Source organism: Pavona decussata, unplaced genomic scaffold (genome assembly GCF_977016875.1).
Source record: "Pavona decussata unplaced genomic scaffold, jaPavDecu1.1 SCAFFOLD_395, whole genome shotgun sequence".
In the NCBI taxonomy this organism is placed as follows: domain Eukaryota; kingdom Metazoa; phylum Cnidaria; class Anthozoa; order Scleractinia; family Agariciidae; genus Pavona; species Pavona decussata.
This window is the reverse complement of record NW_028145766.1, coordinates 195,356-209,343: the sequence shown is the minus strand read 5'-3', so window position 1 is coordinate 209,343 and position 13,988 is coordinate 195,356. Positions and strand designations below refer to the sequence as shown.

Here is a 13,988-nt window from a genome sequence, read left to right as displayed (position 1 = left end):
ATTAAGCTAACCCCGGGTTAACGTGAACTTTGATTCGAGTATATTTACAAATCCGTAAGGATTCGTCCAAAAGATTTTTGTTCCTCAGTTTTGCCTTAGATCTTTCTTTGCCATTACCTAAAAATGAGCCTTTAAAATCATTTTTCATGAGCGAGATGAAAACCTCGGTTAACTTTTAATCGTGGATTAGCGTTAATCGGCTTTCGAACAACCCGATCCTGGCTATTAGTTTCGGAGCATGCCCGGCCTGATTACAGGTACATCAAATTTTCAAGCGGTCGCTTAACCCATTAACCATTTCCCGGGAGTGATCGCTTAATACACGTTCGATTGTAATTTGCCTTTAAAAGATCGCCAAACGATCTGTAATCACAGGAGTTAACATTTTAATATGTTGCTTTAGGCGCCCCTTATGAGTCGAGAATGCATTGGACGCGCTAACATGTTTACCATTCTGCATTCACGTGACCAGCTTGGCCGCTGGTCAAATTAATGCAGGTTATAGAAAGAAAATTGCTTTGGGACTGCGGCCCAGTCTATCCAAACGTTGACTCTTTTAAGTTATGCTAAGCGTTTTTTTTTTTTCTTCTTCTTCTTCTTTTTTTTCCCAAATAAAAACTCACTAAAACGCTGCAGCCCAAAATATATTTCCCCCTTCGCGCACGCGCTGTATTTTTTCTGCAGAAACAAAATGTATTTGTGAAAATAAATTCAAAAAAGTCAGATTTTGCGTGCGCGCAAACGACGAAACATTTGAAACATTGAAATTCATGAATTCATGTTTCCGTGACAACGTTTCTGGTGCAGACCAAAAATATGTCTCGGATAACATTTGAAAATGCCGTCTTTTTCGATGAGTTTAGTTGAATGTGAAAACTAGTTATGCTTCTCCGTATTCCTTAGTGGGCAACGATTCAGTAGAAACGGCGAAGATTTGTCATTTATTTGTGTAGACAGAAAAGGAAAACGCAACAAATGACCCGCTCGAGTGTAAACTAATTATTGATTCAATTCCTCGCGGTCATTCATTTTTTCCTTCACGCGCGCGTGTCTGCTTTTGGGCCAGAATACACGAAAAGATAGAAGGTGAGCTGGCAGTCGCCATTGATTTACACCAGCATGTATCACGCACTAGCAACATTAATTATGGACCGTGAAAAGGCCAACGTTTATTCAGGGTATTTTTTTCATCTACCCTCATCCGAAGTTAATATATCAACGGCCACACTTTGTGTGTTCAGCTGCATCTTTTCTTTTACGTAAATTATCCGCCATTGTTCGTTAATGCTTCGCATAATTTGCTCCGTCGTGTTTCAGTATTCATTTCGGCGAGTTAAAATCTTTATTAACTTCGAATTATGCACTGGATAGATTTTAAGAAATTTCCTCCGGTAAAACGCCAAAAGAAAAACATTAAAAAGGAGCATTTAGGAGTGTTCATAAGCTCTCTCTATTGAGTTTTATACAGCTTCTCAAAATATTACAGAAACTACGCTAGAATTCAGTTTCAAGAAAAATTATCTTTCCCGAAGTTGAGGGGAAAATAAAAGCCTTCCATACGATTCTTCTTGTAAAAAGCAAACTTTTATCCTGCAATTAATTACATTTAAAGCGAAATAAAAAAATAATGGTATTTTAATGATCAGTTTTGGTTTGAGGCGACTAAATCGAGGCAGCTTTAATAAATATCATAACAATTTAGTCTCAGTTGTTCCAGTAATGGCTAGCTTTTTCTGAGTCCGGCTGCCGACTTTCATGAGTTAAACTGTTGTTTAGAAGTCAGATAGCCGAAATCTTTCTTACTCGCGACAAGCAACAAATAAACAATCAGTTTTATCAGTTATTTGTAGGGCGACTTTTTGGGACGGCTTTACTGTAACACTAGTATTTTAACATCTTTGTTCCACAGTGTTATACGACGGGAGTATAACATTTCGAGCTTTTTAGTTGGCTAACAAAAGCTGAACTTTCAATTGATTAGATTTCGGTTTTCGTCGGCTATTTCAGCCGATAAAATTTTAAAAGTCGCAGTTTATTTTATCAGTGAATCATTCATCGCGTATGTAAAAAGCGACTGCCAGTATATTTACATAACAACGGCAAAATTTGTCCCTCTTATTAGCAAACAAGCCCAAATGAAAGCATAAAAATAACTGATGTTCTCTTAACGTAAATGAAAAGAGTAATTAACGTGGTGTGGGCGAGCGCCTAAGAAAGGATCCCCTTTGTTTTGTCTGTCAATGGCAACCGAAATCAGCCTTAGCATAGACTAAATTATTATAGTTTTGTTGGTTATTTACTGTAACCGGGAAATCTTGTCGTAACGACCTCTGAGTAATTGTGGGTCTTCGTTATAACTTATTTGATGGCTTCGGCTCAAAATTAATGTGGGATTCAGAAACTTAGCTGATTAAAATTCCAGTGATTGTCGGAGAATATTGTTTTTCTTGCCTGTCTTGTAACCTACTTGGAGATTTTGACGATGGGTGAGTGCGGATTTAGGAAGATTTTGAATAGTATGTTTATTGCAATCTTTAGCCTTTTTGTTCGTTGATATAAAGTGAAAGAGGTGAGCTAAATTTATAAATCATTTTGTCCACCAAGCGATGCGACTTCGAATTCAGTGAGCAATTAATTTCGATCTAGAGCCATGAACTCCTTGACTTTGTTTATTCTTTATGCCTCAACAAATACACGAGGCAAGACAACGAAAAATCAAAATACGGTGTTTCTGCGAAAAATTCCCTCCAGTTCCCCCACAGGCAATGTTTGGGCGTAGCTGCAGTTGGTCTTAACAGCGAAAAAGAACAAAAAAAAGCATGAGATCTCGAGTGTGTTTATGGAGAGAACAGCAAGTGATCATTGGGATAGACAAATTCAAAGAGAGAACGTGGGACAAGACTGCCTTTTCAAGAAGGTGTTAGCTTGAAGAGCTTTCTTCTAGAATGAAAATTTAATGAGCTGCACGAATGATCAAGTTGATGAAACATTAATAAACCATCCCCTTAAACGAATTATTTGGACCTGAGTGCTTTGCTTTGTGTACTGAAACAAAAGTATTAAGCCATATCATCTTACAGTGAAAACGTAACAGAACACAATGTAATAATGGCTCCGAGATTTTCAGGAAGTTTCATCGGGAACTGCGGACTGCGAAGTTTATTTTTACACAGAGGTATTAAATAAATCGATTACATGTGTCTTCCCTGTCTACTTAAAATGTTAAAGGGAATAACTTCTCGTCTTGGCAAATAAGGAAACTTTTTTTTTTATTATTTTACTATGAAAATATTTTGTTGGCATATGCAATTTATGATACATTAAACGAGGCCGTAAGAAATCGAAGTATCCAGATCCAATTTACAGCAGTTAACGCAAGCAGAAATGCTACTGATTTTATTGAAACCCGGCAACTCTCACAACAGATGAATATATTTGAACGAGTAAACCAGTTCGATGGATTTTATACAGAACAATTTGAAGAGGAAGATGCCTTGCTTTTTATAGTGGCTTAGTTATGTAACAATAGAGTAATTTTCGTTCAAGTGACGATAGGTAGGCACCCAATCAAGTGCTAGGTGATCAATTTCTCGAAACACGCCCTCTCCATGGCAACAGAATCTCAGTCCCCGCTCTTCGATAAAGAAGTTGCAAGATCATTTTTTTGTGTCATGTAACAAAGGTAAGTACTGAAGTCTTTGACACGCCTTGTTGGTATTGGTCGGCGGGTGCCTTTAACACCTATCTCAATTAATAGCCACGGCCATTCAACACACAATTGAACAGCTTTGTAAACCCGTCTTCTATATTTGTAGCGACTGATTTGCCAATTAATTTAAAGCGCTACGAAGCGAGCATCGAACGCAACACAGCATGGACCTTTTGCGGCATCACTACCTGTATTCCCCTCAACATCACCCGTATCGCCTGGCGGGTATGAGATATGGGGCCGTATCACCTTATCAAGTACTGACAATTCCCCGATGCACCTGTGAGTGCTATTGTGAGAGAAGTCGAGGGCAGTTTGCCGAGACTGAAGCTCGAAGCTTAACGGATGAGCGGGAGGGCGTGCGAAACAGGGAAATGGAGGAACTTAAAAACGGTACGTTTCAAATTTTCTTTCTCCATTAAACATAACCTGCCATCACAATATAGATTTGGCCAAATTCTCATGAAGAACTTCTTACGGTGAGTTTTGATCTTAAACACATCCGGTTTTTATGTTTATCAATACGCTGTATTTAACACGATTTAAACGCTCATTACATAGTTTATTAGCCCTATTTCTGTCGATTTTCAAACATCAAACCTTTCATTTCCTGTTTTGCTTCTGTGACTCGTGTAAGTACGAAACGAAGCAGTATTTAAAGAAGAGAACCTGATCCAGTAAAGAAAACCTTTTTAAAAGAAATTTAAAAATGCAACGATCTAAACTTGTATATATTTTGTCCTACATGAGTTTGATGATGGATTACAAAGATTTTCGTTCTCTAACTCAAAACATAGTTGAATCGTGGTATTGGTCAACTTTAGAGAAAACCTACTGCTCAAGAAAGAAGTGCTTGAAGTCATTCGTTGTCCGAACAATTTTTTTATTGGCAATTGTCATTAATGTAGGGTGTCAGCTGGTTTATAATGTAGAGGATAATCTTTTTCCCTCCGATTAGGTTTTGTTGCATAGCTTTTTCGCTTTTTAGGAAACAATGCTGCCGTAGTGTTAATAATGAGCAGCGATTTCTGATCCCACTTAAATATTGTTGTTTTGTCCTTATGCGTTTGATAAGCGGCTAATTCCGCATGAATTGTAATATCCAGAGTATTCTTTTCTTCAACCACTAATGCAAGTCTAGATTTAAGCTTCTCTTTATCCAAGCTTCAGAGGCATCACATTACTTGTACAGAGATTTATTCAATCTTGCGCTCATATTCAAAATTTAAATAATTCATATATTGGTTTTTGAGCACACGTACAAGAAATGTGTCGAATTTTATGCACATTAACACATATTTTTCAAGCTAACTTATTTTCCTTGCGAGAAAGACTTCGTGAACTATCAAACGGTATCTGTGTGTGTTATTAGCCTGTCCTGTTTTCTGATAATAAAATATTGTTTGTACTAATGAATTCTTTATTATCGTATGCAAAATCGGTAAAATCTATAGAAATGCAATATACCTATCCACTTAATTTTTTTTGCCTTTTCTTTTGCTGAAAGTTTCCCATAAAAGACTTTTAAGGAGGCCAAACAAAATTTCACCTTTCATCGAAAAATCTTTAAGAAAAAAACTCTTGGGAGAGATGTTTTACGAATGCTTTTTCTATCACAATTTCGTTCAAGCTAAATTCACGCAGTCATTTTTTTTTTTAACGCTGATAGCTTTCCATACGGGTTCATCTGCTTATTGGTGGTGTTCATTTCAAATTCATTTGTGTAGCATGAACATTGAGCGCGCGAGCGAGCGAGCAGAAATATCAACGATAGCCTTTATTTAATATCAGTGTTTTCCAATATGCCACTCATTCACAAATCGATTTCGACATAAAATTCAAGGTAATTAACTTCCAAATGATCTCCTCGTTGCGCCGCGTTTGCGCAGCTGTCGGGCTGAGACAACATTGGACCCGCGCCTCAAGATCAGAGTTGTTTCGAAAAATACACAAAACCCAAATCTTAATATTAACCTTGATACAAAAATTCACACCATCCAAGTATTTCTTAATTGCCTCATTATCTTTCCGTTCTGGCCCCGTTCTAAACGTGCTTAATTTGTCTGGAGACTGAATTTTGCGTCCCGTCTCGATCCTAATCATAATAAGTGAGCCGCATCGCAAATGGGAAATAGATAACAAAGTGTTGTTTACGGTTGAAGCGATTACCAAGCATAATTATTATTGGGAGTTATCATGATATGTCATTAATATATAGTTCTTTCTTTAATCCAAGCTTTAATTTTTATGGAAATGATATAAGTAACTTTTCAAAAAAGCGCAAGAGACTGAGAATGCTTTCTTTATTAAAGGATAAAACCTGAACTCAGCTTTACGACGCAAATGTAGTCTTAGAATCCGGGACGGAGGACCTCAGTCGGCTAGAACTCGCGTTGCGTTAGAAAAGGAAAAAAATGAGGGCTGATTTTAGTCGATTGCAACAACAGAATCGAAATGAACTCGAACTGTCCAAAAGTATTGATCCTATCGGTGCGAGTTATAAACTTTTGACTGTCTATATCTTTGTGTACAGCCGAGCTTCTCAAACAAATGCTTTATATGGGAATAAATTAACTTCTACCACCCCACCCTCCAACTGAATTCTGACAAACAACCCATTTGCTTTTGTTTGCCGATTCATAGCCGACAAATCATGTTTTTGTAAATTTTGGTGGGGCTTTACACCGACGATGACAATAAATCTGATGAACTTAAGACAGCGAAAAAAAAAAAAATTTCCACCTTAACTCAGTATTTCTCCACTTCTTAATACAAATTCCCTAAACGATTTTCAGTTGATTATTTCACTTTAAGTCATTAGCGGATTAAAACTGAGTGGTAGACGTGAATGAATAATGTGCAGAATTACAGGAAAGGAGAATATCTTTCGGAACTCTGAAACCAAGAGAAGCTGACAATAGTTAGTGGAAGGAGACTTTAATCCGGTCAAGATTTTAACAACAAATGAATCCTCCTGTATATAACTGAAATATTTCTCCGCATGTGCCAGATTTGGTACTATATCACGTTTTTTTCGTCCTAATGCTCATCAATTTATCCAGGGACGCAAAGTCAGTGAGAAAAAAGGGAAGAAAAGAGACATAGTCGATACTGACTTTTTTAATCGTAACCGAAGGCCTCGGATAACTTGAAAATTTGTTCAGTGATTTTACATTATTTCTACCTACTAATACGTTCACTCATCAATTCCTTTTAGTGTTATCAAGTCGTGAAGAAAAAACACAAAGAACTAGTAAAAAAAATCCTAGATGTCCATCAGGCCTGATTAGCAATATACTGGCTAAAGCATCAAGTTTAATTTGTTGTAGAGCTTTATTGTTTAATTATGGGCCTCTGTATATTATATGGTATATATTAGATGAACTGTATTCAGAACATGAAGCGATGTGAATGCAATGTATCAGATTCATTCACTCCAAATTTAATCTACCGATCTTTAAGCCGGCCTTTCACTAATCATTTCCAAATCGACTAATTAAACACAAGACGGGCTAGTTTTTTTCCTTAATAATTGGCGATCTTGCCCTGTGCGCAGTTCAATAAATGAACAAAGGCAATAGTCGGGAAACATGATTGATTTTACTGTGTTATGTTTAACACATCAGTTTTTCATGACACACGGAGCTAGTGTGTTTTCCCACCTTGTTCACAGTACTCACACACGTGCACAGCTGACATCAAACATGGCGATTCTTTGGAGCCGTGTCAACGAGATATGTCCAAACAAGTAAACAACGCCTTTTGGTTGTTAAACAACGCTACATAGCAAGCACCGCTGCCTTGACATTCAGTGTTTACAAGTGAGGTGTTTTCCTACCATTTTGCGCTTCTTACCAAACTCCAAAAAGAATCACATCTGGAAAAACCCAAACGCAGATAAGAATGAGCCAAACACAATTCAGAGCAAAAACGTGCAACCGACGTCCAGCGCGGCAAAAGGCGCGTCAGCCAATTGGATCGATTGGTTGTTTGAGATATTACGTGTTAACTATGATTGGTTAATATTGCACGTTGCACGAGTTTTCTAACCTATCACAGAGCTCATTGAGTTCAAATCTTTAGGAAAAATCTGATTGTCAAAAACCAGCTCTTAGCAGATGGTCTCGCTGTTGTCATTCTCTGTTCAATATTTGTCCTTATTCTATCGATTCTAATAAAATTAACATGCACGGATATACTATAAAAATAAAAATGCTAAAGAAAACTGGACATCTTTACCATATCGTCAGTTGTGGAACATTACCAAGTTATGAAATGGGGTAATAGATTACACGCTCGGATATTTTAAGAGATGCAATGAGTGAAATAAGTGTCTTGATGTCTTGACGCCCTCATTCGAATTCAAGCATTGTTCTTTATCCGGTGTAACTCTCTTTTCAAGTGCACACACTTAAATTCATTTTCGATCTGTTTATAAGCCAGTCCAGCCGGAAAACTGTGTATAGTGTACTAGTTGAACACATTTTGTATGTTTGTTTGTACTACCTAACCTATTGCAGTAACAACAAAGCTAACTGAGTTTAATTCTCTTCTAATTTTTATAGCAGACTTCTGTCTCGACAAAACAGGAAGACGAAACCGAACCACGTACAAAAGATGGCAAATTGATGAGCTTGAGCGAGCGTTCGCCCTCAATCCGTATCCGACAAGCGTGTTCAAAAAGACGCTTGCGCTGAGACTGGGGCTGAGGGATTCGCGTGTACAGGTAATCCTTAGTCATGTGTATTAAATTCCCGGGGGGAGGGGAGGGGGGGTAATCTACTCACCCGTTTATACGAGGAGACTCCGCCCGTATGGGGCTTTGCTGTGAACCGAAAGTAGTAATTTAATCTTATTACTGGAAAGGCTAGCAGAAATTACAACGCAAAGATTAGTGTGAATAGTCCTGCTATATTGTATCTGTAACGTAAGAAATATTCTTCTCTCTTTGGTAAATCCTCGAAGTGAAAGAAAGGGATGCGATTGTGTTATGTAAGGGGAGGGTAAGGATAAAGAACTTCTAGGCCAAGCATCCCTCTCCCCCCCCCCCCCCCCCCCCTGGGGCTAGATTCACAACGCCCTCCTAAGTTAAGAATGAATTCTAAGTGTTGCTTGTAAACAATAGCCTGTTATTAAGAAACAATTCTTATTTAAGATATATCCCAACCCAGGAGGCCTTCGACAATCTGGCCCCTGGATAAATTAAGCATCGCTACTTTTACTGCATGAGCAGTTAGCTTCCGGCACCATAGTTCCCGAGATGTTTCTTTTGCGAATTAGAAAGTAGTCGGTATGGCTGTATGGTTTGTTTTTCCAAACGCACCACGTCAGAAGCCAGCAAAAAAAAAGGAAAGAAAGCTAGAGTTATTAATGCTTTGTCCAAGCAGATTTTTTTCTTCCTTGCTCTGATGGGCTCCAGTAGAACTCTCGGATGATAATTTCGTTTAAATTCAATTAAAAATTTACAATAGTGTACTTAGCGACCAAGGCTTTGAATGGAGGAGATGCTTGAGTTGCCTTGGTTTTGATATCAACGTCCTTCTTTTCATGTGTAATTAACGAGGATGGTACTTAACATTCTGTTACGACTGACAGACCGGTGGCCCTCAGATTCCAGATCGTATTGCATTTTGGAAATGCTGGTTTTTGAGGAGAGGGGAGAACCGGAGCCCGGCGGGCAAAAACATCTCGGAGTAAGGACGAGAACCAACAACAAACTTAACCCACATATAACGCCGATTCTAGGAATCGAACCAGGGGCAAATTTGTTATAATGACAATAGATTATTGTTAAGAAACAAATACTCAAGATATATTTTAACCAGGAGTACTTTTTGAATCTTGCCTCAGGTCACTGAGCACATTACAGTAAAATGGACTATTCACATACTCACATCTTCACAGGTTTGGTTTCAAAACCGTCGAGCGAAAGCTAAGCGAGAGAGGCCCGGGAGCTCATCAGAATGTTGCAACAATGATACAGAAGCCGAGCTCACAGAGGAAGAACACTCTCTTATCACGGAACACGTGACTGATGCCGAGGACAACAAAGAGGGGCAACAAGTGGATGTTGAGTGAATCTGATTTTGTAACCTGCCGAAAAAAACAAAATTGATGATCGGAAAGTAATGATAACAAGCTTTCAATTCAATGAACACAACACTTCGGGATTTCATCCAGACGTGACTTAAAAGTTTAAACCTTGTAAAGTACAATGAACAGGACAACAAAAAAGTGCTGCTCAGTAGTTTTCGTTTGAATGGTCACACTTAACGATTTCATCTTTTTAAGAGTTTAAAATACCTTACAGCGGGGAACACGGTATCACATTAAAGTGCTAAAAAAAGTAGGAGTTCATCAGAACCATCTTGTACAGAATAATGACTGAACAACAGTCCACAGGAAAGGACAGCTCAGTGGCTTTCATTGGAATGGTCACACTTTTAAGATTTCATCGACAGACTCATGCACAAGTTAGAATCACTTTGTACAGCGTAATGAACAGTAACACATGCAAGAAAGTACTGCTCAGTAGTTTTCGTTGGCCATGGAATCGCGCACTTTAATATTTTATTGACATACTCATATAAGTTAGATTCACCTTGTACAGCATAATAAATAGTAAAACGTGAGAGCACTGCTCAGTAACTTGTGTTTGAATGATTGCACGTTAAGATGACATTCATAAACCACATTACTCGAGACAATATTTGGTTATGTGAAAGAAAATTAAATTAAATTGGAATCGAGTTTCATGCCACAATCACCCACAAATATATACAATAAACATTGTTAAAGATAAACCTGAGAAGAGGTAGGCAAGTTCAGAGCTCCTCCAACAGGGTCTGAAAACTGACAGCCTTAACTCTGTGCCGCAATAACTGTACAGGTGTAAAAACGTAGTTCCTGAGGTAGCCCTTTGAAAGCAATTATAATACCGCTAAAATTATTGTAGGTTGTAATATCAACAAGCTTGTGGTAGGGTATGAAAGAGAGCCAGTCTTGGGGGTGTGAACTAGTTTGAATCAAGGAAGCAGTAATTAACAGGATGAAAATAGTTTTAAAATGAAATGAAAGGTATAGAATAGGCAAGAAATGTACTGTAAATTTGTAGAGAAGCACCGAAAGCTGAAGTGAAGAGAAAGAATTCAAACAGATGAAAGCACTAGCTTGGTAATTGGCCTGGTATCTGCTAAACAGCCTAAGGGTTGCCTTAATTTATGTACCATATTGTAAATATAGAAACTTAAAAAACACAACCAATAAAACAAACTGAAAGAACTGATTCTTTCTTCCCTTCCTTCTCCTCATATTTTCACGGAGTATACGCTTCCCGTTTTGTTTAAATGAAAACCGTCAGCAAGCTCACAATCTTGTAAAGAACAATCTGTATAGGAGCGCGAACGAAAATGCTGAAAGTATACACAGGATCGGTAAAAGATCTAGCCCAAAATAAACATAACTAACCGAAATAACTGCAGTTGTTTTACAATCTTGCCCCCTCCACATAATAAGATAAAGATACCGTTGCCTTATTTTTAAACATACTTTTTAAAAATGTCTCGTATAGCGCGTTGACCTGGCCCTTTACAAACGTTCACGCCAACTAACAAGCCAGTCATTTGTGTAACCTTCATATTAAAATTAGGGCACAAAAAGGTTGACCAGCTTGTTTTACTTGCACACATCACCTACTATGTTTTTGGCCCGCGATTGATCAGCGAGACAGAGCACTGGGTACGAGAATATATTGGATTATGCTTTGGGGCGTTTACCGCGCGTGCGCAAGTCCATCAATGTTTTAAAAATCACCCACTCAGCAAAGTTATGGCGCAGTTTCGAAGACATAGCCATGAATGTTCGGATGAGGTGCATTTTCATTTAAATTGGAAATTTAGTTTCTGTGAAGTCAAAGCCAAGTTCGTCTGACATATAGCGTTGCTAAATTTTCCAAATTACGATTTCTTCTAATTTAAACTACTGTAAAACTAAAATCGTTCTTTCCGACTGATGTGCAGCTGGTCCGCTTAAATTATAATTAGCAATTGCTACCTGTAAAAGTTGTTGTTGCTGTTGCGTTGTTATGGTTCACACCTTGATGATTGATGAAATGTCTGATGCTAACCTAGCATTGCCCAACACCATCCCGACATGTATCCAATAATCTGGTCCGTGAGAAAGATGCGCCATTCATCGCTGATCATGAGCTTGCGCGGGAACAAAGAAATAAAAATCTGATTACCCGCGGGGACCCATTTTCGTCCCCAGAGCCCTCGCGGTTCAACCACTGACCAAAAGACCTGCGGCACAAGGGACGCGGGTGTCTTGTGAGCAAGGCCAATTACTTGGTTCATATGTTACATGCGCGCTGCGTACTGGACTTTGAATGAAAAAAGTTTTGGTTGTTTCCCAGAGCGGTCCGAATTTTGCTATACAGGCCGCCACTTATCTAACTGCTCGCGGGTTTACACAAACATGCTTTCGAAAAAAGTGTTTGAAACCTCAAATGAAACTGTTTTCACAAAGTAGAACCATTTCGAGAAGCCAACAACTTCTTTGCCATTACATTGTCATCTGCTATACTGCTAATAAATAATGTCGGATTGTCATGTTGGATTCGTTTGCCCGAGCTTATAAACAATGTTTCAAAATTCAAGTTTTTATCGAAATTGTTTCACATGAGATTATCATAGAAAAAGTATCATAATCTTTGACGTGTCTTGACCCGGCAAATTGTAATAGCGTTGAAAATTGCGACCAAGTTTATTAAGAAAACAGACGACTCGCATAACCAAAAATAGATTTAGTTTACTGGATTTTATTTGTTAGCTGAAGGCCGGATTAAGTCTCGAATTACTCGGACAAAAATAGTGCTCACAAATCATATATCTTCCGAACTTAAACCCTGTGTCATTGAGCACGACCTCTCAACAAAGTGATGCTTTTGAGGTTGTTGCGAAACATGAATATTTCTCGCTGAAGTGCCTGACCTTGGAAGGAGAGAAACTATTTGGGGGAAGGTTACCCCACCAAGAGAATATATTATAAGCAAAAACAAATATGACAAGCAGACATCAGGGTCTTGCAATGCCTCCTTTGATGTGCAGAGGCATGAAAGCGCTCTAAATTTTGATCTTCAGTGGTCAGCGAATTTCATCACAATATAGCTTTCAGTTCCGCGGTTACACGTTAGGAGAACCTCCTTGTAGAGTATAACAAACATTACTGCAAGAAAAGAACTGCTCAGTAGCCTAAACTTTCATTTCAGTTAACTGACGTTGTTTTGATTTCGCATTGGGGATTTATCCACAGAATTAAATGTTCTTTGCACAGCATAAAAAAGACAGGAATACGAAAGATTCCTGTTCAGGACTAAGTATTCGGTTTGAACGATGAAATTTATAAAACGATGAATTTTATAAAACCAAAAAAGTCGGCTTAACGTGAGGTCTAGTCTTAGCAAGATTTATTCAGTTCTTATGAAAGACTAACCAACATGAACGGAAAATTTATATTTCGGTGTGAATTCTTGGTGTACAGGTAAAGCATGAGGCTGTTAACCAAAGTCGATATAACGTTTCAAAAGGAAATGAATGGTATGTGGTAGGTATGCAGCGCCGGTTTATTATTGAAAGAATTACCTCAAGACACCGAAATCTGTGTAATCTCTTTATTAAGCAAGGTTGGACTCTTTAACAACAGAAAGCAAATCAGTCACGAATGATCATGTTAACAGACTTGGTTATTTGAAAATATTGTTGAATTCTTTCCTTTTAAACAACTTGCTGGATTCAACGCTCTCGGCCAGTGTCGAACTGAAGTAGGTCATCACTTTGTTCAGCGTTGAAGCTGCTTGCTAGCATTCCACTGACTGCAAAACAGCCTTCTGTTTTCCCCAACGGAACTTCATCTCACTTAAGCCACTCATCAGCGTATTTCCCTTCTTTAGGGACCTTCCTCTGAGAACTAAGTTAATTTGGGAAGGAAGACGAACACGCGTCAAACTCACACCGGAAAGATATGGCGGAGGCGTTTAAGAGGGTGTAAAATGCTCCTAACTTAATTATCTTGTCCTTAAGTCGCACGAAATCTTCGTTCGTAAACAGTTTATTTCCTAAGAATGTCAGAATTATTACGTAGAAATCCTGGCCAATTTTCTTTAGGAAGGAAAGTACTGCGCATGCATGCAATCTAGGTTTCTTTTCAATCGACCCACTTTGGGAATTCACCTGCACAGTCACTCAAGAATCATAACCACCTTGTGCAGCAGCACAATAAA

At 38.3% G+C, this 13,988-nt stretch overlaps 1 protein-coding gene across 2 annotated transcripts; it reads left to right on the top strand.

Annotated features, from left to right (window-relative positions):
* LOC146451174 (retinal homeobox protein Rx1-like) lies at window positions 1–10,994 on the top strand. Of its 2 annotated transcripts, none has more exons than XM_085099500.1 (3): window positions 1–4,102; window positions 8,278–8,435; window positions 9,614–10,994. In XM_085099500.1, the coding sequence occupies exons 1-3, from the start codon at window positions 3,874–3,876 to the stop codon at window positions 9,785–9,787; spliced, it is 561 nt and encodes a 186-aa protein (XP_084955626.1). In that variant the 5' UTR covers window positions 1–3,873; the 3' UTR covers window positions 9,788–10,994. The 2 variants fall into 2 exon arrangements, with proteins under 2 accessions (XP_084955626.1, XP_084955625.1); XM_085099499.1 differs by having other exon boundaries at window positions 5–4,102; window positions 8,275–8,435.
* The last annotated feature ends 2,994 nt before the right edge of the window (window positions 10,995–13,988 follow it).